The 24,984-nt window shown below is 41.0% G+C and overlaps 1 protein-coding gene and 1 non-coding gene across 3 annotated transcripts; both read left to right on the top strand.

The window, feature by feature from the left end:
• Positions 1–3,997: 3,997 nt before the first annotated feature.
• ahcy (adenosylhomocysteinase) lies at positions 3,998–12,834 on the top strand. 2 transcript variants are annotated; one of them, XR_009678151.1, is made up of 12 exons: positions 3,998–4,091; positions 6,239–6,429; positions 7,636–7,711; positions 7,839–7,991; positions 8,554–8,666; positions 9,064–9,271; positions 9,724–9,811; positions 9,927–10,044; positions 10,137–10,259; positions 10,441–10,512; positions 11,679–12,385; positions 12,418–12,834. XR_009678151.1 is itself a non-coding variant. In XM_061069013.1 (11 exons), the coding sequence occupies exons 1-11, from the start codon at positions 4,064–4,066 to the stop codon at positions 11,808–11,810; spliced, it is 1,302 nt and encodes a 433-aa protein (XP_060924996.1). In that variant the 5' UTR covers positions 3,998–4,063; the 3' UTR covers positions 11,811–12,834. The 2 variants fall into 2 exon arrangements, 1 of the variants encoding a protein (XP_060924996.1); XM_061069013.1 differs by having other exon boundaries at positions 11,679–12,834.
• On the top strand, positions 8,341–8,438 carry LOC133000735 (small nucleolar RNA SNORA17). The gene has a single exon (XR_009678218.1). It is a non-coding gene; the product is annotated as a small nucleolar RNA SNORA17 (small nucleolar RNA).
• Positions 12,835–24,984: the final 12,150 nt, after the last annotated feature.

Below are 24,984 nucleotides of genomic sequence, written 5' to 3'. Positions count from 1 at the left end.
AGAAACATTTTGGGTTGTTTTGTGTCTGTATAGGCCTACTATAAAAAGCATTTTTAATTATGGTACTTGTACTTTTTCTTTTGATACTTAAGTACATTTCAACACCAGATACTTTTGATACATAAGTACTTTTAATATGAGCTACTTTAAGACTTTTACTCAAGTCATTTTCTGACGGGTGACTTCTACTTTTACCGAAGTCACTTTCAGGTAAGATATCTGTACTTTTACTCAAGTATGGCTTTCAAGTACTTTATACACCACTGCATATAAGTGAGTGTTCTATCATTGAATAATCACCATTTTGAACTGCATCCTGTTATTTAAAGCAGTAAATTAATAAATCAATGTCCCTGACCCCTGACCTCTGCTGCAGATAAACTCTGGAGAACCTGACCACAGAATATTTGAGTTAAAGGACAAAGCTCATTGTGGTGTCTGATTTTAAATATCCTGGAATTCAAACACATGATTAAAAAGGTCCTTTCAAAATAAACCTCATAACCTCACACACTTAATAACAGAGGCAGCCGAGCTTTTCATACCATGATCCTTCCCACGTATTGTTTCAGGAGCTGCTCACAATCAAGCACAAGGTCTCTGAGACCGAGACAGACCCTGGACAAGCTTTGAAACACTCGAGGCCAGGAGATATCATGACTGCAACATGGTACAAAAATACAATCTACTTCATTTAAATATTTTGCCGATCCCTGCCTCATCTTTAAGGTTTTTCATGGCCTCTGTGACTGAGTCAGTTTATGATGCAGAAGGAGAGAAGCTGTAACTTCTCCAACACAGGAGATTACCAGAGGGAGCAGTGCAGCACAGGCACAGTAGGTTTGGGCCTCCAACTACTGGAATATAAGTTTACCTGTTGATTTAAGAAACACTCATTATCTAGCCTTTAAGCTCAAACATAAGATACATCTAAAATCAAACCAAACTTGTCATATTCCACTTTATTTTACGTCATTTGGTTTACATGCACATCTTCTCAGGAAGCAGCTGCCCACTCCTCCTGCTACTGATCTTCTGTATTTAAGTATTAAAATGTCAGCCTTGGTTGTGGAGGAATGTGAGTGAGGACCTTTACTCTCATTGAGTCTGAGACCAAGGCCGAGATAGAGTTAAGGGAAGGTCAGCAACTATTCTCAGTACTGTCCCTCAAAGCATAAGCATGAACATATAACAACACAGTATTTTTTTTATACTTTTACACATTTTTATTGCTGCATTTTATTATTAATGAACTGTTGCATATAGAATGTATTGTCGTTACATTTACATTTCTTTTATTTGTATAGGTTGTGATCCCTACTCTGGTTTGAAATACTGAATATGCTTTAATCGTTCGTCACTGTTTACCATGTTTTGAACATCCCGCTCTCCTTTTTTAATTCCTCAACACTTCAAAGCAGAGTTTTCTTTTACTCATTAAACACTTGTGGGTCCAGTTTCTTGCTCAACGGTATTTCAACACACTCTCTGTGTGGAGGAGCCGGGGGTCAAACCAGGATTCTTCCATGTTTGGCTTCAGATGCAAGAGAGTGATATCTTTTTGTAGTTTGTAATTCAGCAGCTTTCTATTTAACCAATGTGTCACATTATGTTCTGGTGAACCCTTCTGTAGATTGTGCATAAGAATACACTTTGTACTGTTTGTTTAACAATGCATCTGCATGTGCAAGGAACAAGTCACAGTTCAACATTTATACAACTTCAAAGTACACAGTATATGTTTGGAAAATAATTTTAAAAAGGAGAAGTAGAATATACAGTTTAGCAGTTTTGCAGAAGTTTTTATCTGGTGTATTGTTCAATCATTTGAATCTACTATTATTATTTGTATTACTGGCCATAGTGTTTTAATCATAGGTTTGTTGTAGTTAGTTTGGTTTGTATATACACATGAATTACCCAAAGATATATATATAGTGTAAAAAAAACCCTTATGTAATCTACAATATTAAATGTCATGTGTTGTAATAGTCACTATAATAAAAAACATAGTAAATTGGCCATTATGAACTTACTCTAACTTTATTTAAGAAACATCTGTCTCCACATCTGTTATATATGTATGTTTCTCTACCAACTTGTTCCAATAGAAAGTGTATTTTAAGTGTATAATATATGTTCGATAATAATATTTGGATAAGATTCAGATTTCATACATAAAAAAGCAGCAAAAACAATAGTGGAAACAAGACCTGATGTAATGTACAATATTTGACTGCATGTGTTGTATTAGTCACAATAATAAAATGTAATAGAAAATCTTTCTTTATTCAATTTCACGAACATCTGACTCGACATCTGTTATATATTTATATTATCAACCAACTTGTTCCAATATAAAGTGTATTTCAAGTGTATAATATATGTTCGATGATAATATTTAGATAAGATTCAGATTTCATACATAAAAAAGCAGCAAAAACAACATTGGAATTAATACCTGATGTAATGTACAATATTTGACTGCATGTGTTGTATTAGTCACAATAATAAAATGTAATAGAAAATCTTTCTTTATTCAATTTCACGAACATCTGACTCGACATCTGTTATATATGTATGTTTCTCTACCAACTTGTTCCAATAGAAAGTGTATTTTAAGTGTATAATATATGTTCGATAATAATATTTAGTTAGATTCAGATTTCATACATAAAAAAGCAGCAAAAACAATAGTGGAAACAAGACCTGATGTAATGTACAATATTTGACTGCATGTGTTGTATTAGTGACAATAATAAAATGTAATAGAAAATCTTTCTTTATTCAATTTCACGAACATCTGACTCGACAACTGTTATATATTTATATTATCAACCAACTTGTTCCAATATAAAGTGTATTTCAAGTGTATAATATATGTTCGATAATAATATTTAGATAAGATTCAGATTTCATACATAAAAAAGCCGCAAAAACAATATTGGAATTAATACCTGATGTAATGTACAATATTTGACTGCATGTGTTGTATTAGTGACAATAATAAAATGTAATAGAACATTTTTCTTTATTCAATTTCACGAACATCTGACTCGACATCTGTTATATATTTATATTTCTCTACCAACTTGTTCCAATATAAAGTGTATTTCAAGTGTATAATATATGTTCGATAATAATATTTAGATAAGATTCAGATTTCCTACATAAAAAAGCAGCAAAAACAAAATTGGAATTAATACCTGATGTAATGTACAATATTTTACTGCATGTGTTGTATTAGTCACAATAATAAAACGTAATAGAACATTTTTCTTTATTCACTTTCACGAACATCTGACTCGACATCTGTTAAATATATTTATATTTCTCTACCAACTTGTTCCAATAGAAAGTGTATTTTAAGTATATAATATATGTTCGATAATAATATTTAGATAAGATTCAGATTTCATACCAAAAAGCAGCAAAAACAACATTGGAATTAATACCTGATGTAATGTACAATATTTGACTGCATGTTTTGTATTAGTCACAATAATAAAAGGTAATAGAACATTATTCTTTATTCACTTTCACAAACATCTGACTCGACATCTGTTAAATATATCTATATTTCTCTACCAACTTGTTCCAATAGAAAGTGTATTTTAAGTATATAATATATGTGGGATCATAAAATTTAAATACGATAGAACTTTTCTTAAAGTTATTTTCATAGAGCAGCAAAAACAATTGTGGATTTAATACCTGATGTAATGTACAATATCTGACTGCATATGTTGTATTAGTCACAATAATAAAAACTTCTTTATTCACTTTCATAAATATCTGTTATTTCTCAACTTGCTCCAAAACTCAGCCCTGTCATTTGGTTGGACCCGCCCACATCGTACTCCCCTCTCGTCCAATCAGATCACTGGTGCTCGGGGCGGGGATCCCCGGCAGCCAATAGGAACGCAGGGTTCGCTGCTGGGTCCGTCGGTTAAACTCCGGCTCGCGGGTATAAAAGCGGATCCGTCACGTTGGTGTTCCTCCTTCTCTGTCTCCCTCCCCCTGCTACATCAGCTCCGCCCGGGTCCGAGCCACCGACTACAACATGTCTGACAAACTCGCCTTCAAAGTTGGTCAGTAGTTGTTTTATTCGTCTGTTGTTAAAGTGGTTTAAAAACAAGATGGCGCGGGTGCTAGCTAGCATGCTAACCGGGTGCTAGCCGGCTTAAAGCTGCCCGGCACGCAGCCTGAATGAAAGCTAATGCATGTTAGCTTCATGTTGTGTGTAGCTAGCTTCATTCCGTTAGCTCTTGTCCGGGTTAGCTGCTGCTCACTTGCTAGCGTCATGTAAATAAACACTGTTGTTGTTGTGCGGTTAAGCTAGTTAGCACGTCGTGTTAGCATGTTCGCTAACAGGCAAACAACGCGTCTTAGTTTGCAGGTTTTCAAACGTCAGAATGAATCGACATGTGGGAGTGAGTCGCTAGCTGCCGGGCTGCTTGAACGCCAGTGTCTCCCTCCGCCTGCCTCTGGGACTTGTAGTTCTATCCCGCAGCGAACCTCGGCTTGCATCTGTGTTGGTAAACTACAAAGTCCCGTGATGCACCGCGCCTGAGTGAGTGACTGAAACAGGCGGTGAACGTAACTTCACACCGGAGCAGGGCTGCGACTACACGTGGTGCTCGTAGTGCTTTTATATATAAAGTTCATAAAAGTTAATTTTGTTATTATGCAAATCTGACATTTAAGTGTTTTTATCCGTCTCCTTAAACCAGATTATTAAAAAAAAAGAACGTATGGTTGCAGCTTTGCGTCGAGAAATCTAAAATCCACCTGGAAAAAACAAAATGTACAAAGTGAGAACGTCTGCAAAATATGGGATTTAAAGTTTATTTAGCTTAAGTAATAAGTTATAACTCATTATATAAACATGGGACCTTGTCTGGTCTGGGTTAGACCAGAGTTGGTTTAGACCAGAGTTGGTTTAGACAGTTGCACAACTTCCATTAACAAACAGCTTCAGGGCGAAGTCCACGTTCTTCACTGGTCATCTCCAGGTCTGAAGTCCTGTCGGGATCATTCAGGCCAGACGCATCATTACATTATGATTAATTTAATTCTGAGACTGACGTATAAAAAAGATTTCCCACAGATATTGAATTTGCAGCAGGAGTTGACGGGACAAATTATCAATGCAGCATTTAATAGAAAATCACTTTACTCTATGTAAATTCTTTTATTAAAGGAATAAATCAATTAACAGAAGCATAATTGGCAGTTCTGGTCAAGTCCATCACTTAATTGAGAGGAATTTTTTGATCAATTAACTGGGTTTGTTATTTCAGAGAATTCGGCCTTATTTGCATAAAATATATTTGAAAACATGAATATGAGGAAAAAAACAAGAGTCCAATCCTTTTCAATTTTTTTTTTTTAATCGCCATATCGTCACCATAATCAGTCATTATGGTTTCATCTTATATTTAACAATATGTGGATATCGTAATAAATGAAATATCCCTGGACTGTTTGTCAGATGTAAAGAAATTTAGAAGTGTTACAAAACAGATTAGAGGGTGACTTGTACAAGTTTACCTCTAGTTCTTAGTCTTTTATATCCAAACAAAATTAATGTTAAACAAATTGATGTGAACTACAGATGAATTTATGTTTATTTTAGCCTCTAAACTCATCTACAGAAGTGTTGCCACAGCTTTGACCGCGGTGTGAACCTCAGTTCCTAATCCTCTCTGTGGAGGTTCAATCAGCCCGGGGCCGGTTCAGAGCGGTCAGACTGGTGGAGGTGTGTTTGAACCGGCTGCTGCAGCTGCTGCTGTGGTGGAGGGGGGGGAGGGGGTCGTAGTTCAGGACTTCACCCGGTTACCCTGAGTTTTAACTTACAGCCTAAAACGGGAGGGGCCTCACTTCCTGTTAGATCACAAAGCCTGTTTCTGTATCGTGATCATCTCCCGTTTTTAAAGTGCACAGAATGAGATTAGTGGCTGAATGGGACCAGCTGCTGAATATCAGTCTGGTTCTGAGGCTGCAGTGCTGTTCCCACTGTTCCCACTGTTCCCGCTGTTCCCACTGTTCCCACTGTTCCCACTGTTCCGAGCTTCTATTCAGGCAAACTCACCTGATCGGGAGAAGACCGGCTTTGTACAAACTAGGCTTTGCTTAATCTAGATAACCTTTTATTACCGATATGTGATGTGTAAACTCATAAACCAATGATTTATAACAGAACATTTTTGTCTAAACTGTACCATCTCTCTTCCAGCCGATATCACCCTGGCCGAGTGGGGACGTAAGGCCATTGATATCGCCGAGAATGAGATGCCCGGTCTCATGAAGATGAAGGAGCTGTACGGCGAGTCGAAGCCCCTGAAGGGCGCCCGCATCGCCGGCTGCCTCCACATGACCCTGCAGACCGCCGTGCTCATCGAGACCCTCATCGACCTCGGAGCTGAGGTAAAAGCTTCAGGCTGCTACCCGCCCCGCCCATGAGAATCCACATATTAGCTTAATATGTGTTTTTTCCCACCAGCCCAAACTTAAAAGCACATAAGTATACCTGTTTTTTTTTTGTCAAGATGCATGAATTATATCTGAACATGTCAAATCTCACTTCAGTGTGGTACCACTTTAATCTGTACTTGTCCAATGTTTTGTGGTATCGATAAATGCCACATGCCTAATTCTGGGGATTAACATGTAGGTGTGAAAGCCTGCCCTCAGAGCTTTGTTCCGAAATTGGTTTTAATGAGCCGAGTTTAAACTAAATTTGTATCCAGGGCTTCCATGTCTCCTGTGATGGACTAGTCAGTTTAATGAGCAAACAAGGATGAGCACATTGTGCAGACATGACAAGAAACTCAAAAAAACCTCTGTCTTTTAATTGGTCCTTATTTCTCTGAAACAAAGATGAGAGGGGACTTTGTCTCCACTGAAATCCAGTGATGCTGGTTGTTCATTGTCCAGCCAGTGAATTAACTCCAGGAGCAACAGGACCTGGTTATTTGTCTGTAGATTAGTCATGTATATAAACTTCATTAACAGTAGTTGTGTTGTGGATCACTTCGACCTGGAGCCGTTCTTGTAGGTTCCAGTTTGTGGACTTGCAGCAGTAGATGAAAGGGAAGGAGGTTATTGATCATTCATTTGTACAAACTGTTTCAGTGAGTCTGGGATTTGGTCTCAAGGCCAGTGGGTTGCATTAGCTTGTTGGTTTTATCTGTAATCAGGACTGGTCTGGTCCTGCAGGAGCCTGCAGCCTGAGAACAAACACAGAATAACAACCTGCTCTCATTCTACCTCTCCTCCCTCTGTACTGGTGAAACTCTGCAGCTCTACCAGACTCTTTATCTGTTAAACAAGACAAATGTTATTATTCATATCACTTTGAGCTGAATGATTTCCTTCCCCTTGAGGCGGGTGGTGTTCTGCACTGAGACTCTACATCAGGAGTCAGATGTACTCACCAATCACAATTTAACTCTCACACACAAACAGCTGTAATCTGGATAGAAACTGCTCATGTGAGACTGGATATCATTATTTTTTTTAGTTAAGTTGTCTTTGATTCTAAACCATGACCCATCTCTGCTGTGTCATAGTTTCCCAGTCTACACTGGTTATGTCCATTTTCACATGCATGTCTCTTCCTCCCTCCCACAGGTTCAGTGGTCGAGCTGCAACATCTTCTCCACCCAGGATCACGCTGCTGCTGCCATCGCCAAGGCCGGCATTCCAGGTAACGCACGCCTCCTGTGTTTGATATTCACATGTCTGTAACACTCGTCACTAAAACCTGAAAGTGGAGGTATGCAGAGAAGTCTCTCAGAATGGAAACCAACCAACCAGTGTCCCTGTGTCTGCAGTGTTCGCTTGGAAAGGTGAGACTGACGAGGAGTACATGTGGTGCATCGAGCAGACTCTGTACTTCAAGGACGGTCAGCCCCTGAACATGATCCTGGATGACGGAGGAGACCTCACCAACCTGGTCCACCAGAAGCACCCCAAGCTGCTGGCAGGTCTGTTTCATAAACAAGCTAACACACAATTTAACACTGGGTCTCTTTTGTCTTCATTTCTGAGTTTATCTCGGCTGTTTCCTTTTGGTACCTTTTTGTAAATGGTAAATGGATTTGTATTTATATAGCGATTTTCTACGCACATTCATACATTGCATCTACTTGCAGCACTTTGTTATTCTATGGGGGGCCGTTCAGGGTTCAGCATCTTGCCCAAGGACTCTACCCCTCAGCCACAGCCGCCCATATGTCCATGAAGGGGGCAGAATATTTTTAATTCAGAACGATCTTTCATGGATAATAATATAGTTGTACGTTAAAGCAGTGATGTGCTTGTTTTTTTCAATTTCCTGTCCCTTGAGACGTTTCAGCTCAACTGCTAAAGTGTTGCAGCTGTGTCAACGGGCGGCAGAGAGCGACTTCACGGAGGAATCTGAGTCGTACACTCCAGCCACTGTTAAATAATCAACATGCAGCCTGTTATCAATATAACCCTGTTCCTAACTCGAAGTGCAGCATCAGTCATGTACATGGTCATCAATTTGGAACTCTGTATTCTCAGGTATTCGTGGATTGTCGGAGGAGACGACTACAGGCGTTCACAACCTGTACAAGATGCTGAAGAAGGGCGACCTGAAGATCCCAGCCATCAATGTCAACGACTCCGTCACAAAGGTAACGGCTTCGAGCTTGATAGATACATTTATTTGTCCCAAACACATGCACAGACATGCACAAGCACACTCATGCAAGGAGGGAAATTTAATCTCTGCTTTTAACCCATCTGGTGAATCCTCTTCAGCTGCATCCGGTCCCGTGAATACGACGACATGCAACAGAAATGTAGTCTTCTTCTTTTCTTCATCATACGGGATTTTGTTTTTAGAGCAAACAGACTTTAAAACATCTTGAAATGATCTCGGCCACTTGACCTGAGTGACACTTTGAGGTCATTAGAAATGTCTGACTTATAATTAGTGAAATAAAATCGGACCCTTGGGAGAACTCTCCCGTCTCTTCTCTTCTCTGTCAGGAGGAATAACACAAATTATGTTCCGTCTCTCTCCTGCAGAGCAAGTTCGACAACCTGTACGGCTGCAGGGAAAGTCTCATCGACGGAATCAAGCGCGCCACTGATGTGATGATCGCTGGCAAAGTCGCTGTCGTGGCCGGATACGGAGACGTGGGTAAGGGCTGCGTCCAGGCGCTGCGCGGCTTCGGAGCCAGAGTCATCGTCACGGAGATCGATCCCATCAACGCCCTGCAGGCTGCCATGGAGGGTAAGTGATGAAGGACAAGTTACAGCATCACCATGAGTTTTAATCAAGGAGAGAAGGCCACTGTGGGTGGTCTTTTCTATCAGATTAGGGATTTGGATTTGCCCTAAAGACTAAGCTGCACTGCTGTCAGATTGTACAAATCTCAAAGTGAACTCTTCAGCCGTTTTCACACATGACCTCTGGGTGAAATCTGGGGAAGTGGCTGCAGAGTTTATCCAGAGTTTCTTTCACACACATGCACAACACAGAGGGAGGTTTCTACACAGACACGTTCACAACAGAAACACTCCCTCTGTTATTCAGGGGAGAGGAGGAGGAGCAGCAGGCTCTTCTACTTCCTCCCACTGCAGAAATTAAACCAAATATCTCAGATCCAGAGTCTTTGATGTAATTATCGTGTGGTCGAGCCGTCGTCTGTCAACAAGACTAATATTGACTTCGTGTCTCTGCAGGTTATGAAGTTACCACCATGGAGGAAGCTTGTAAGGAAGGAAACATCTTCGTCACCACCACCGGCTGCGAGGACATCATCTTGGGACAGTAAGTTCAAGCCAAGGTCATGTTTCAGTTGGACAGTCTTAATGTCGGACTGAATTCTTGCGTCACATCAATTTTTGCCCCGTGTGAAGTTGTTCGTTTTGTGCGTTTCCCTCAGACACTTCGACAACATGAAGGACGACGCCATCGTCTGCAACATCGGACACTTTGACTGTGAGATCGATATGGGCTGGCTAGACAAGAACGCAGCAGAGAAGATCAACATCAAGCCACAGGTAAGACGACCTAGAACAGATTTAATCTTGTTCGTGTACATTTATAGTTTGTCCCCTTCAGTGTGACTCATCTTCCTCCTCCTCTTCCTCAGGTTGACCGTTATAGGATGAAGAGCGGACGTCACATCATCGTCCTGGCCGAGGGCCGACTGGTCAACCTGGGCTGTGCCATGGGACACCCGTCCTTCGTCATGAGCAACTCCTTCACCAACCAGGTGAGTTTCTGTGAAAGGAGGAGGTGGCACTGGTGGAATATTCTTTACATTACAACTACTTTTGTCGTCAATAACTTTGTATTGGTCGATACTCTAACACTCAAGATTACAGTTTGAAACCTCGACATATTGATGCAGCTTCACTGATCACGTGAGCGTGTCCTCTCCTCCTCTCCTGCAGGTGCTGGCTCAGATCGAGTTGTGGACAAACACCGCGAAATATCCTCTGGGAGTTTACTTCCTGCCCAAGAAGGTCAGAACACACTCAACAAGATAGTTTAATGTTTTAGTATCGTCTGTGTGATGTGCCAATTAACATAGAAGAGAAAATAACAATCGAAAGATGTCATGTGTAACTGTTCAGTTGTGTTAATTTCTAATGTTTGAAATTATGATAATCCAAAATTAAGAGACAGACAAGAAATAGACAGACAACTTTAAACTTCTTTTCCAGTTCTAAAATTAGACTAGCAAACTAGACTCTCACTCAGTGTAAATACCCCCGTCAAGTCCTGTTGAATTAAATCAGGTTGCACCAAATGTCACAAACTCAAAGATGTCTGCTATATAGAATTATTTTTTGGGGAGAAATGGATGAAACTGTCCATGTTTAAAATACCTGCATTCGCCCTTCAACCAAATCTAAATGAGTTCCTTCTTGGTCCATGAAATGATAAAGTACATTTTGTGTAGCATCACGTCCTTTGCAGAGGAAACACAGATGTAGAGAAACGTTTAACATATTAGATTAGATTTCTTTATTTATCCACACAACGGGGAAATTCACTTGTTACAGCAAAATAAGAGAAACAGAATTTAAATAACAGTGCCGAAGCACAATAAAAAAGATCAAAATATATCAATACTAAACTACACATAATGAGAGTACAGAAACAAAAACAACCTGCAAAACAGACACTGTGCAAAAGCAGGTACTGGGGAGAAAGTGGAAAGATGTAAGTGTTATTGTAATGATAATGAAAACAAAAATATTATAAGTAATATTGCAACCGTAGTGACCATGATACAGAAAAATAATTAAAAAGTAAGTGACCATAATATAAATAATACTTCAAGATAGCATAATGGAAATATAAATATTGCAATGTAACCATTATAAGTGACCATGATATAAATATAGATGTAAAGTGTTGAATATTATTGTGCATAGTAGTGATCTGAGTAAAAAATAAAAAATAAATAAGAAAAATACAAATACAGCTATGGTGAGAGGTTGAGTGGAGATAGAGATAATAGACAGGGACTACAACATTATCAGGTGGTGCTGGTGTTGTAGAGCCTGACTGCAGCCGGGATGAAGGACCTGCGGAACCTCTCCTTCTTACACCGTGGGTGTAACAGTCGTGTTCCACATGGATCAGGTTTCCTCTAACAGGTTCTCTCCTTGTTTCTCACCAGTTGGACGAGCAGGTCGCAGCCGCTCACTTGGACAAACTGGGAGTGAAGCTGACCAAGCTGTCCAGCAAGCAGGCCAAGTACCTGGGTCTGCCCACGGAGGGGCCCTTCAAACCGGACCACTACCGCTACTGAGCCCGCCGGCCCGGCTGGGGAGCAGACAGGAGGGGGTGTGGCTAGAAGGGTGTTGGTGTTTGGTGGATGGGAGCACTCGGACTGTTTTGGCCTGTTGCACTCTGGGTAACTCTTGGGTTTCGGACAATTGTCGACTTTTCAGGGAAACAGACGGTTTTCAGTTTTTAAAACGGCCTTCCATAGCAGATGCTTAAAAGTATTTAGCATTTTCACATAAGTTGCATCAAGTGGTCCGACTTGGCTGAAGAATGAATCGACGACTTGTTCTGAAACGTGAACCTGCATCAACTCAAAGCTTCTATTCAGTAGTTGTGTGTGTTTGTGTGCGGGACCCAGCAGCCAACTTCAGTATTTCAGCTAAACCTCTTCCTCCGACACGCCATCGCTCACTGATCTCTTCAGTCTCCTCTCTCTCATCAACACTCTTCTGAAACACCGCCTCGTGCTACTGTGACGTTCTTAAAGAGAATTCCTCTTGTTCATGTCATTCCCTCTTCGTTTATGGAATCAAATAAACCCTAATGATTTTCTAGCTGGACTCTTGCCTCCGTCTCTCCGGGGCTCGAGGAGAAAAGGTGCATTTTCTTCTGAATCTTGAGGCAAACAGTTTATTGTGCAACGGTGTTATTCTCCGTTGTGCGTTCACATCACCACTGCCCTGTGTTAGCACTTAGACAAACTGTGCGAGAAGTCGGGACACGCTCCGGAACTCGCTCGGGGACGCAGGGCGTGTTCCCGGCTTTAAGACGAGCGCCGCTGCCAAAGGAGCCACCAAAGCAAGTCATGTTTTAAAAAAAGTCTTATTCTTTATGCTGCCTCATTTTCTTTTTTTTTATTGTGATTTATTTAATTTGACTGAAAAGCCCCGATTCTGAAGCTGGGTGGAAGCGGCTCAGGCTGGAGTTTCAAACCGGTCGCTGTTCTAAACGGTTACAGCCTGAATGTGAGTTCAGCTGCTTGTAAACAATGGATCATGTTCAAACTGACGATGTGGCGATAAAAACAAAAACAAATTGAAAGGAAAGATTGGACTCTTGTTTTTTTTGTGTGTTGTCAAATATATTTTTATTATGCAAAGGATAAATCCTAGTTGAAGTTTCAGGTCTCTGATCTTCGTAGATATTATGTCGTAGATATTAGTTACTGTAGATAACATGGAAACTATTATATATAATTTTTTTATGAGTTATTTCATGCTGTTGAGCAAAAGTTTTGAATGACATAAGACTACACCTCTGAAAGCTAAAACCCTCGACTTTAGGTCAGACTCCATGGTTTCAATCACAGATCTATAAACCTGTATTTGTATGATTTGTATCTTATCTTCTGCAGCTGCACCAGAGACGGCTTCTTATTTTCATTCACCGCAGTCCGAGTCGCTGAAGTGTTTGTTTGAGCTGCTCTGAATCAGGCCTCTGGTCTCTGAAGTGGTTTCTTGGAATCGAAGCTGCCGTGTTTGGCCACAAAACCCAAACGGACCCGAGCTCCTCCGCCAGCTGGAAGCACCTGATAAGATCCACTACTGTCCCTCACATCGGGGTTTAGATTTCATTAATAAAACTGAGTTTACTGACCAAACACAAAGCAGATGTCGGAGCAGCAGATTTCAATCTGGTTCAGAACCACTCAGTCTGTTGATTGGATTAAAACTCAAAGGTGGGATGAAAAAAACTTTTTAAAACATGAAGTGACTGAATAATAAAACAGTAAAGTGGATTCATCCTCCACGTGCGCTCGTATTAAAATACACCAAATTATTAATCCACCAGTGACAATCGTTTCAAACAAATTAAATAGAGTTGATCAAGATTTACTGTTCATCAGCCTGATTATTATTAGAAACCTAAATTTGTTATAAAGTTCAGGTTCTCTGAGTTTAAGAGTCAAATAAGAGAACTAGCGTTAATGTTTCACATCAAAATTTAAATGTGTGTGAAGGATCAGTCTGGTTAAATATCAGTGTCACTACAGTAATAGTCCAGTAGATGGCAGCATGTCTTCTCTTATCTCGAAACTCTGGATTATTGTGCTGGACAGTTTGTGTTAAACCCTCATTTAACAGCAATGATGACGTTTGGTGTGATTATGACGGTTTAAGTTTTTTTGTCTAATGAGAAATAGAGATAAAAACTTTAACTGTGGTTTTAACCTGTTACATTAATATCACAGATTCTGATTTGGGACGATTATCTCACAGGTTCCATGAGGATAAATAAGAAGGAACAAGTTTCTGGAACTATTTCATTAACTGTGGATTAAAAGTAAAACATAAAATAGACTACATTACAATATAATTAATTATTTCATATTTTAATGCGTAATTAAAAGAGGAATATATTTATTTTTGTACAAATGATACATTCATTTATCAATACATTTTTCAGATTAATAAGAGCTTTAAACATAACAAAATGTTTGAAAATACAGAATTAAAAATATGACAGAATAAATATAAAACCATCATGATTCTGTTTGAAGAGCCAGAGTAACTGTCTGAACAGCGTCCCCTGTGGTTCCAGTTGTTTACTACATGTAGTGTAACAGGAGGACTTGTGTGTGTGAGCAGAGCTGAGCAGTGGTTGAGCTGTTGAATCTGAGAGAGTCTGTGTTCCTTCAGCTGCAGCTCCTCTGTCGTCCTGCTGCTGTGAATAAAACCTTCAGGTCGTCGCTCGGCCTCGTGTTCAGATCCCTGAAGAACATGTCGATCGGGGGTCACAAGAAGAAACCAGGAAAATACAAGATGAAATGATTCCAACCACACAGAAGTGTCCATTAACAGCAAAGTGCAAATTCATCAACTTGTGAAGTTCGCAGAGGAACTAAATGTTTCTAATGGACCAAAGTGCAACTAAACATGCATCTTTTATATATATGTTTAGGGCTGGGCAAGTTAACTCGTTTGAATCGAGTTAACTCAAGTGATGAGTTAACTCGATTAATTATTTTATCTCGCATTAACTCAGGTTTGATTATTTATTGTTTTATTGTGAAAGTCAGGCTTTTATTTTGTGAAAGTCTGTTGCTGACTGCTGCAGAACAGGAAAAAAGAAAATAATTGGCGGATAAACAATCGAGTTAACTCATCACTTGAGTTAACTCGATTCAAACGAGTTAACTTGCCCAGCCCTAATATGTATGCATAAACTTTGACACCTATCGAACGGGTATGTCGTTTATAAAACTGGTAAAAAAGCATCACAAACTGGTAGGAGCTCTCTCATTTTGCTGTCCTGCCACTGCTGTGTTCTGCACGATTTTAAGAATGAGACAAAGTCTTTCACAAGTTGTTACTTTGATGTAAAATGCAACAGGTTCACAAATGTTCATGGCTTTTTATTCGCCAACGTTTCGAAGTTCAAGGTATTTTAAAACATCACAGAGGGAAACTTATGTAAAGTAGTTTTTGCATTATGTTGCCTACATACAAAGAAGTGGACAGAACTTTCCTGTTAGAGGAAAATAAACCAGCCTGATAACAGACCTGGGTGCTGCACGTGAGTCCTGGAGGTAAAAGGCTTTTGTGCACACCTGTAAAAAGTCATAAATCACAGTGAAACATATGATATACAGAAGACTTTGGTCCAAATGAACTGATTGGTCGATGTTATTGATTGACGGCTATCACAACGTGGAGAGGATTAAGATAAAAAGTCAAACGTGGACAAAATCGATTGTGTCCATATGTATAATTGGTATCAATAGTTCAAATAGTTAAGTTCCACTGTAACAAAGCAACAACTGCACTGCTTCATTATTCACCTTCGTGTTTTACCTTAAAGTCTCGTGAATAAACTCGTCACGTTTAGCCTCAGTCATTTCTTTTGTTAGGAAAAGGAAAAGCAGTCGAGCTCAGCAGAGAACCGGAGACGTGATAACAAACCTCGGAGCCGTTCGTCTTCTTGACTTGATAGATGATGGAGATGCCGCTCAAAGTGGAAATAAAACGGTACAAATCTCTTTAGCAGGATGATGTAGTGTTAACGTGGCGAGCTGCCCTGACAGAACACGCACTGAGGGAAGAAGAACGCTGCGGACCACGATGATGATGCCCCAGAATCTGCTCCACGAATAAAAAGCTAGAGAGAAGCTGAGAGTGAGATCACAGGATCCAGAGTCACGCTGCACCTGCAGAGTTTGTCGTAAATCTAAAAGTCTGTTTCTTGCTCACACACTTTCTTCTCCCTTGCTCTCATTTAACGTTTCCCCTTCTTTTCGGCGTGTTATTACTCTGAGTGTAGAGGAACTGTGGTGAGGTATTAAAGATAAAGATATCGCTGGCTTCAGGTTTTATTTACCAGAGCCTATTGATCTGATTGCTTTAATAAAACCAGCAGCTCGGCTCCTCAGGGACGACTCAACACAATGTTCCTGAACCCAAAAGAAAAACCTCCAGAACATCGACTGACAGGTTTGTTCGGGGAAATTAAAAACAAGAGATGAGTGTTAGCAGAGATGTTCTTGTTTTGACTTCCCTCTCCCATGTGGGCGTCGGCTGCCTCGTGTAGCTGGGGTCTATTTTGCAGCGTTGGCTCGGGAACATCTTCAGAAATTAACGTTGGATGTAAGCAAGGCGCAGAATACACATGAACAACAGGGGGCACTGTCCGGGGAGAAGGGCTGAAGGTTTAGAAGACGAGCTAATGACGATGTGTCACTGATGCTGCACAGACGTTAAGATGAAATGTACTTATAGAAGAAGAAGAAGATACACTTTATTTATCCCACACACATGCACAAACATGCATAGACACACTCATGCAATGGGGAAATTAGTTGATCTTTTGGACAGATCCAGGTTCGTCTTTTATGTTGTTATTCTATCCAGGAACGTTTTTTTGTTGAAACTCCGTGGAGTCGAACCAGCATCGAACCAGAGACCTTTTTCTGCCACTAGTCCAAGTTTCTGCCACTAGTCCCCCGCCTCTTATACTGCTGCGTAGAGGAAATTCACAAATGAAACAGAAGCGCAAGGGAAACAATAAAGTAAGCCACCTACTGGTTGGTGGATGACACTGCATCACCGCCGCCCTCGCTGCCACTCTTTAAGGTTAAGGTTCTTCCCATTTCTTTTGACCCATCCTCTGTCCTCAACCCTCTTTTAGTTTTTTTGGTATCACAACTGTGAATGCTCGGCCCTGTGGCTAGGCTACCTGTGTAGCGTTGACGCAGAAGCATGAATTGGTCTTTAGAAGTGTCATCAACTCTGTGAATCCTACAGACTTGGTCCAGAAACTCATGAGGCAGAAGAAGGGAAAAGGTGAGAGGCTCTGAATACTTTCTGAATTCCCTGTAGGATGAGAAGTTCATGATATCAAACTCTTTTGATTCCATTTCCAATTGTGATCTACCTCTGCAGATCATCGTCCCCCCCGGCCTCTCACCGTGACTCCTGACGACTCATGTGGCGTCCAGCTGGTTCGACCACGTCAAGGTGTTGACGGCCCCACAAGAGGCATATGTCTGGGATTCCCCCCCGACAGCTCGGCGAGGAGCGAACACGACTTTCAGATAAGATGCGAAACGTCTTCACAGCATCGGGCGAGTCCAGCTGCCGGCCGGCGGCGCTTCATAAAAGAACACCTTCATGTCGGAGAAAAGAGGAGAAGGAGAGAAAAGAAGAAAGATCTTCTATCTGCACAGAACCAGAAGAACAAGACACAAGGAAAGAGGAAGTGGTCTAATAACCTGAATTATTTAATTCTCATAAAACATGAAAAGAAGTCTAATTTATGTTTTACTCTTTAAATGTGCTCATCAGGAATAATCGTTGAGCTCGAGTTCAGTTTCACTGTTGTTCTTCTTCTTTCCTTCAGTTGTTTCTGCTGACTCAGCTGAGATGATTGACTCCTGACAGAAAAATGCTGCGTCCAGTGAAACAGAGAGAATAAAGTTGCATTAAAAGCTGAGTCAGGTTTTCTTTTGCCGGAAGACGCTGAATTTACTTTGGAGTCCAGTGAGAGAGCAGCTGATTTGAGACAGTGTCGTTCTGAACGAGACCTGATTCTTCCTCTTCTGCCTTTTCTCCTGAAAGACAATCGTCACTTGTTCCATGAATGTAAGACGAAAGACATCTGGGTTACTTCAGTTTCTAATCCCTAAACTGTCACTTTTCTGAGACTCAGGATCTGGTCGTGGTGGATTTTAAAAATAGTCGAAGTTGGGACAAATGTGAATTCAGCTCGGTGATTTTCTGATGACTGATGTTGAGTTTTATTTTGGTGAATTTCCTAGTGGAAACTGGATCAATAGTTTAAGGGTTGCAGGTTGTCTGTCTGCTCGATGGTTTGAACCTCAGAACAGAGTCCAGGAGAGAGGAAGTGATTTTATCTGCTGTGTCGGACGATCACATCTTATAAAAGCTGACAACATCGAAGAGCAGCTCCTCTTCATTTCCAGCTCCGGTCCAGTGGTCGAACGGAATATGAAGTGAAAAAAGTGTTTGACTGAATCGTCAGTGCTTCTCTCTGCTTTTCACACGGAGAAGTTTTATCTTTCGTTGCGTCCATGCTCAGTTTCTCTTTCTCTCCGCTGCTGTCGATCTTTCGAGGTCAAAACACGGAGATGAACTCAGTTAATATCTTCCCTCACAATAACTGGCACTTGAATCTCTGCAGGTTCTTAACAGCGGAGAATACGTCCCGTTTCACTTTCTACCATCTGGTCCCTTCTCACACCTGCTCTTACTAAAACCAATAGATTTTCCCACACTCTCTCTCCCACCAAACTTGAGTTATTTGCATGATAGAAGTCGGATGTAGGGCACATAGCTCCGATAACACCCAGCAGTCCCCTTGGATTCAACCAAGCTGCACCAAATTACTCACACTCACAGATATCGTTTCCTTTAAATCAGTGGGAAGGACATACTTAAGAACTGGGGTTTTTCAGTCCCCAGGAAAAACTCTGGAAACCGGGGAAAATGCAAGTGAGCCGAAAAAACGAGATCTCAAATACAAGTTGTCACCGGCGAGTTCAGGCTTCTGGAGGGAACTCTGAGTAGAAGCGCTGCTCATTCACGGCAAAAGTTGAGGTCATTCTGGAATCTGCTGCTTTGCTTTGAAGGTTTACGTGACACACCACGACCGAGAGAGGGGGGGGGGGGTTGACCCGGACCTGGAGTGACTACACATCCCATCTTGTCTGGGGACTCCTGGAGATCCAACAGGAAGAGCTGGGACGCCTGGGAGAGGGACGTCTGGCTGCTTGTTTGACCCGAGCCTGGATAACCAGGAGACGACAGACGAATGTTTGAATAACTGACTTTTGTTTCACGAAGCGGAAACATTCAAATGATCACATAATGAGTTTTCTGTTTCAACCTGGGCTGAGGTTTGGATTTATGCCTCTTCTGACTTTACTGTGGCTCCACCACCGTTAAAATCTCATTTCCGTCCCTTCTGCTCTGGTCTTATGAATAAGAGTCTTAAACCACAGGCCTCTGCAGACCCAGGCCGTGGTTCATGTCACATTACGTTACCCTGGTGGAACCGCAATTAAATCTTTAATCTAAAATAAGTTTGGTCGGATAATAAAGTTTACGTCCTTGTCTTCAGCGTAAACATAAATTCTGCGTCTCGGGGGAGAAGTTGAGACGACGACTGGATCCTCTTACCGGAGATTTTGGGGGGGGGGGCATCTTCTGAAGCTGGCGTCCAGTGCAGCGTGGTCCCTCCTGTCTTTAGGATCTGAGATATCTTGAGCATGTCATCCATCATCTTGCATTGATTACGAACCTCCAGTGTTTTCAGGACTGGAGTATAAACAACAGAGTTTCTGTTTTCCTGCACTTTGTTCCGAGCTCATTTCTTCAGCCAACATTTCCATGTCTTCATTATCTGCTTGATAGCAACAGGACGCTCTTCAGCTCTTGGTTGTACAACTTTTAACGGAGTTGTTCCACAGCGGTTACGGCTCATGTGCTGCGATTTGCCTGAATTAAGCTCCACTTATGGCTGATTGCAAAGTGGATACACAACAGAAACCATCTCTACTTCCTCCCACGGTACAAGAGTCAGGCCGTGATGACTCGGGCGCTGCCATGTTGAGCTTCTCACAGTCGTTTGACTCATTTTCAGACTTGAACTCTGGAGGAACTCCGGAGAATTGGATCTGGACTTCCTCCAGAGGGTTTCGTTTCACATCAATGTTGACAAACCGGCAACAAACCAGAGCAACAAAACAAAAAGATGAATTCATACGATGTCCCAGGATCAGCAGCAGCCATCTTGGTTTCTCTGCTCTCCTGTTCAGACCTGGTGTCCACATCTGTCCTGAGCGATCAGATCACAGGTCAGTTCTGAGTTTACGACTGAACAAATGTGTCCTGAGCGCGTCTTCATAACGGATCTCCACCGCGTCCAGAGGTCTGGGACACATTTGTTCTGCTGAGTTAACGTGAATCCATCCTGGGCCACATGTGAAGGACCATGAAGGACCATGAAGGACCACCCACTGAGCTGCCGAGCTCGGACCTGCTGCACCTCCACAAGTAGTCAAAACAATTTAACTTCTGATTTGTTCAGCTATGATGTCAATACTTGATTCATCACAACGTTCTCAGTGTCTATCACAGTCTCTATTACACATCTGTAAACTCAAACTACATAATTTGGTCTTTTTCAACATAACTGATCATTTGCAAAGAGGAAATGAGATCTGATCACAAGAGGAGGAAACACATGAAGGCAACACTTTAACGGCAGGTGTCACCAGACAGAGTTAAAGAAATAAATGGTTTTGAATTGGTTCAACCAGTTTCAGGACGGGTGTAAACTTGTCAGAATGGGAGGTTGGCGAAAGCTGATTGGTCTGTTTTCCAGATTTGATTAATAATACAAAACAGTTGAATGTCAAGAAGCTCGAAATGACTTAAGAGCATGTGAGAATATCAAAAAATGGATTAAAAAGGTGAAGGTCCCTGTTTTTATTCTGTCAAAACAATGATCCGTTGATCGGCGACTCATCGCTTCCGACCTTGAAGAGACTCGTGTGTGAGCGCGGCTCCACGATCTGGTTCCACTTCACTTCAAGGTCAAACAAAGACAAAACATCTGATGCTTTGTTTGACATGCTGGGCCTCAGATTTATTTCACGGCGTCCAGAATCAACGCTCACTTGATCCCACTTCCCGCGGACAGGAATTCATGCGTCCAAACACGGTCGGCGCCCAAAATTCCAAACAAGACAAATAGTCATCAGAAAGGATTCCACAGCTGGAGCGACACGGAGACGATCATTGATTGATTGATTGATTGAATATTTATTTAAGCCTCGGAAGACACATTGAGGGATAAGACCCTCATTTTCAATGGTGCCGAGGGTACAATAAAAAAGTTGATACATTAAAAGTTAATACATTGAATAAATAGGAATGAAATAAATATGCATATATATATACACAGTAATACAAGGTATAAAACAATTCGTCAATAAAATACTATGGCAAAGTCAACTAGCAGTTACAGTCATTGCAGGAGAAGTCAGCTGTACATGAGACCAGACTCGAAAACTCTGTCAGTGAAACAAATGAGCGCAACTTTAAAGATTTTTGGACCTCATTCCAGATGTAGGGAGCTTTATAACAGAAAGCTGTCTTCCCCAAGTTGGTCTTAACACGAGGTACATACATTGAAAGCCAGCTCTGGGAGCGAGTATTGTGGGTATTAGAATTCCAGCTGATGAGAGAGGAGAGATATAGTGGCATTAGCCCAATGATTGTTTTGTAAATATAAATCTTCCAATGACCATCCCTTTTTTCAGACAGGGCTGGCCAGCCAACCTTGTTATAGAGAGTACAGTGGTATGTGCCATAGCGGTCTCCTGTGATAAAACGCAGAGCAGAATGGTAAACAGCATCCAGAGATTTCAGTGTGCTGTGGGATGTATTTCCATAAATTACATCACCGTAATCTAAAACTGGTATAAAAACAGACTCAATAATGCGTTTTCTGGCTTGGAAATTGAAACAGAACCTATTTCTATAGAGAAAGCCCAATTTTGTTCTTAGCTTTTTTACGAGTTGACTCACATGTGGTTTAAAATCGAGCTTCTCATCAACCCAAATGCCTAGGTACTTATAGCTGGTGACCCTTTCCAGAGTGGTACCTTTTCTAGAGCAGAGTTTTAAACTGTTAAAATCAGTGCTTCTAGCTTTAGTAAAAAGAATCCATTTGGTTTTGGCACAATTCAGGACTAGCTTCAAGTCACTTAATTGCTTCTCTAGCATGTGGAAGGAGAGCTGCAGTCTATTTATAGCGGAGTCAATATTGGAGGCACTACAATATAGAACTGTGTCATCTGCATAAAGATGAACCTTTGACGATGAAGCTTGAACTCGACTCCCATCGGATGGACTCTGACACTTCAGCCGTGGAGTCGCAGCTGTCAATCATCACTCAGAAGGTGTAGAAACTGTAATTTATCAACTCTCACAGAGACTCACAGAAGCTGTGATTTCTCTCTCTTTCTTCCGATTAGCATCAGAAAGAAAACTCCATGAGCAGTTTGGACCCTTTGAATTGAGTTTGCAATTGTTTTAAATGCAGTGTTTTTACATTTAACATTTGTAAACTGTGATTAATTAAAAAATGCATGAACTAGTCAGGGTCTTAGAGAGAGTGCAAACCTCTCCCTATTTCACTATATGAAAGAAAGTGAAATGAAAATCCTGGATCGGCACATTTATGACCTCAGACTCTTTCTCTGGAGTTTAAGTTTCAAACATGAACAAAGCAGCAGGAGATTCTCTGCTTGGACGCGTTTACAAGACAGAAACCTCCGGACGTAACATATCAATTCCTGCGAAGATCACATATCTATTTACAGCACATCAACACCCGGCATTGGCTCGTATCGCCACAAGCTCTCCTCACATCCTCGGCTGGGTCTGCTGTGTGTGTGTGGCTCTGCTTTTCCATCCTGAGATATTTGTTTTCTGTCTGTTCTTTTCATTGTTGTGTCTGTCGTGTGTGACGCTCTGCTGCTGTGATCTCACATGAGCTCATTGAGATCAGGATGTCCTGAGGGTCTCTGGAGTTTAGTGCACGTCTGAAAGCAGCTGCACAGATCACAAATGCACACACACACAAATATAAGCCACTTGCACACGCCTGATTAGTTCCATGAATCATTCTCGGAAGAAATCAACGAAAAAGTAGTAAAAACGCCTCAAATTCACAACGTGTAGCCTCTTAAGCAGCGGGTGAGATTCGGATAAAAATGCCTGTCTGAGGAGTACTGAAAGTAAATTGAAAGCTGTTCTTGAACCATTTGGAGTACATGCATGAGCTTGGTCTCTTTGAAAGGTAACATTCTGAACTTTCCCCCCCCAACAGTCAGAATCAGTCTAAGTGCTACTGACATTGAGTAATAGCAGTTGGAACACAGTGAAGTAGAAGGCTTTTATTTCCGCCTGAATAATTTTTGTTAAACAGATGCCTGCAGATGACTCTAGCTGGGACTTATGAGCTGGAAAACACACTGGGACCCGAGCATGAAGCCTTGACCAGCCCAGGTTCAAATTTGATAACAATAGCACAGAAAATGAATATTTCACAGATTTTTTCCTAAGGGCATGTCTAGGCGTTTTCCACAAAGGCCATTTGGAACTATGGTAACCAACTAGGCTAAAAAGGCGACTTTTACACTCAAAATCATACTTTTATATAAAGGAGGCAAAACCGGTCATATGGTTTAAAATGTATACAAATAAACATCTTTCATGTTGTTTACATCTTGATGCTGGCTGCACTGAGATTACGCAACAGCTGGCTGTGGCTATTCTTTGATGTAATAGTGTGTTTTGGACTGATTATGTTACTGGATTGGATCGTCTGGACCTTTGTACCAAGACTGTTTTCGTTGGAATGTTATCCATCTGTGGATTAATATGATGCTTCTTAGGTGAGTGACGTCGACTTTGTGATTGTTTTTTTTGTGTTAGTGACTTGACTGAGACGTTAATTGTACCGGCTGTGGTGATCGGATCTTGAAATGGTTTACATCAGTAAATGAATCGGAAGAATCTTAGCTTTCTAATGATATGTTGCATCAGTATCTAGCAGTATGAGGCAGTTCTGAAAATAACAATGTTTGAGGCTCATCGGCTTAACAGGTTAAGAAAGTTAACGAGATGCGTGGATAAGCAGCAGGAGTTCCTCGGTGGAGTTTCGCTCATCAGATATTGGTCGGGTGCAAATTCACTTTTAAAAACTATTTGTCAATACATTAAAAGGTAAATATGTAGATGGAGAGTAACTGTTGGATAACTTTCAGTGACGGTTGGTGTCACTCTCAGGATTATGTTCATTCCTGTGTTCTCCGCAGTGATGTGCAAAAGAAGTTTGAGGCTCTTTGGTTGTTTTAGATGTGGATTCTCATCCATCACGCTGATATCTGATCAGTCCCAGACTCGTTCTGCAGCATGACAACAACTCCACACATACAGCCAGAGTCATAAAGAACCATCTTCACAGACGGGAGAGAACAAGGAGGCCTGCAGCAGATGGTCCGGCCCCCACAGAGCCCTGATCTCAACGTCATGGAGTCGGGATCACGTGAAGAGATGGAAGAGGCTGGAGAGCGAGGCCGAGTTCTCCCACAGATCCTTGGACAGACCTGACAAGTGCCTTTAAAACTCTGTGGTGCTAGTGTGAAGAGGAAAAGGAGTAATTTCATTTAGTTTCCTCATAAATCAAACTATCAATTATGTTTAAGCCATGGAGCATCTTCAGTAGGTACAGTTATAATGGTTGTAAACAGAATTTGTGCTTTTAGATGATAAGAAAAGAACAGAACCATAAACTGCACAGAAAATACAGAATTTATAATATCTGACGTTGATGCCTCGAGCTTTCATTTGCCAGATTAGAGACAGAAATAAAACTTACATTGAATTATTTAAAGTTCATCAATTAAAGTCCGTTTCATACTGAAAGCACTGAAGCTCTGACAAATAGATTTCCAGTTGATTGTGTAATCATCCAATTAAACAAACACTTTCTCAACGAGACACAAAGTAAAGAAAATTGTTCTAGCTAGATGTTTTTATTTTACAAGAAATATGGGAAAAAAAATTCCATTTTGATTCCAAAATATAGTTGTATTAAAACAATAATGTACTTTTAATATTTTTGTGTGTGTTATTGATTGAACAAGAGATAAATTAAAATATTAA

Source organism: Limanda limanda, chromosome 4 (assembly GCF_963576545.1).
Source record: "Limanda limanda chromosome 4, fLimLim1.1, whole genome shotgun sequence".
Lineage (NCBI taxonomy): Eukaryota > Metazoa > Chordata > Actinopteri > Pleuronectiformes > Pleuronectidae > Limanda > Limanda limanda.
Note: the sequence above shows the minus strand (reverse complement) of the source record. Positions and strands in the feature narration are given on the sequence as shown.

Bases quoted from the DNA above. Each gene is read 5' to 3' on its own strand.
- ahcy (XM_061069013.1), top strand. From the start codon at position 4,064: ATGTCTGACAAACTCGCCTTCAAAGTTG. The intron at 4,092-6,238 runs GTCAGTAGTTGT...TCTCTCTTCCAG, and splicing joins CAAACTCGCCTTCAAAGTTG to CCGATATCACCCTGGCCGAG. The intron at 10,260-10,440 runs GTGAGTTTCTGT...CCTCTCCTGCAG, and splicing joins GCAACTCCTTCACCAACCAG to GTGCTGGCTCAGATCGAGTT.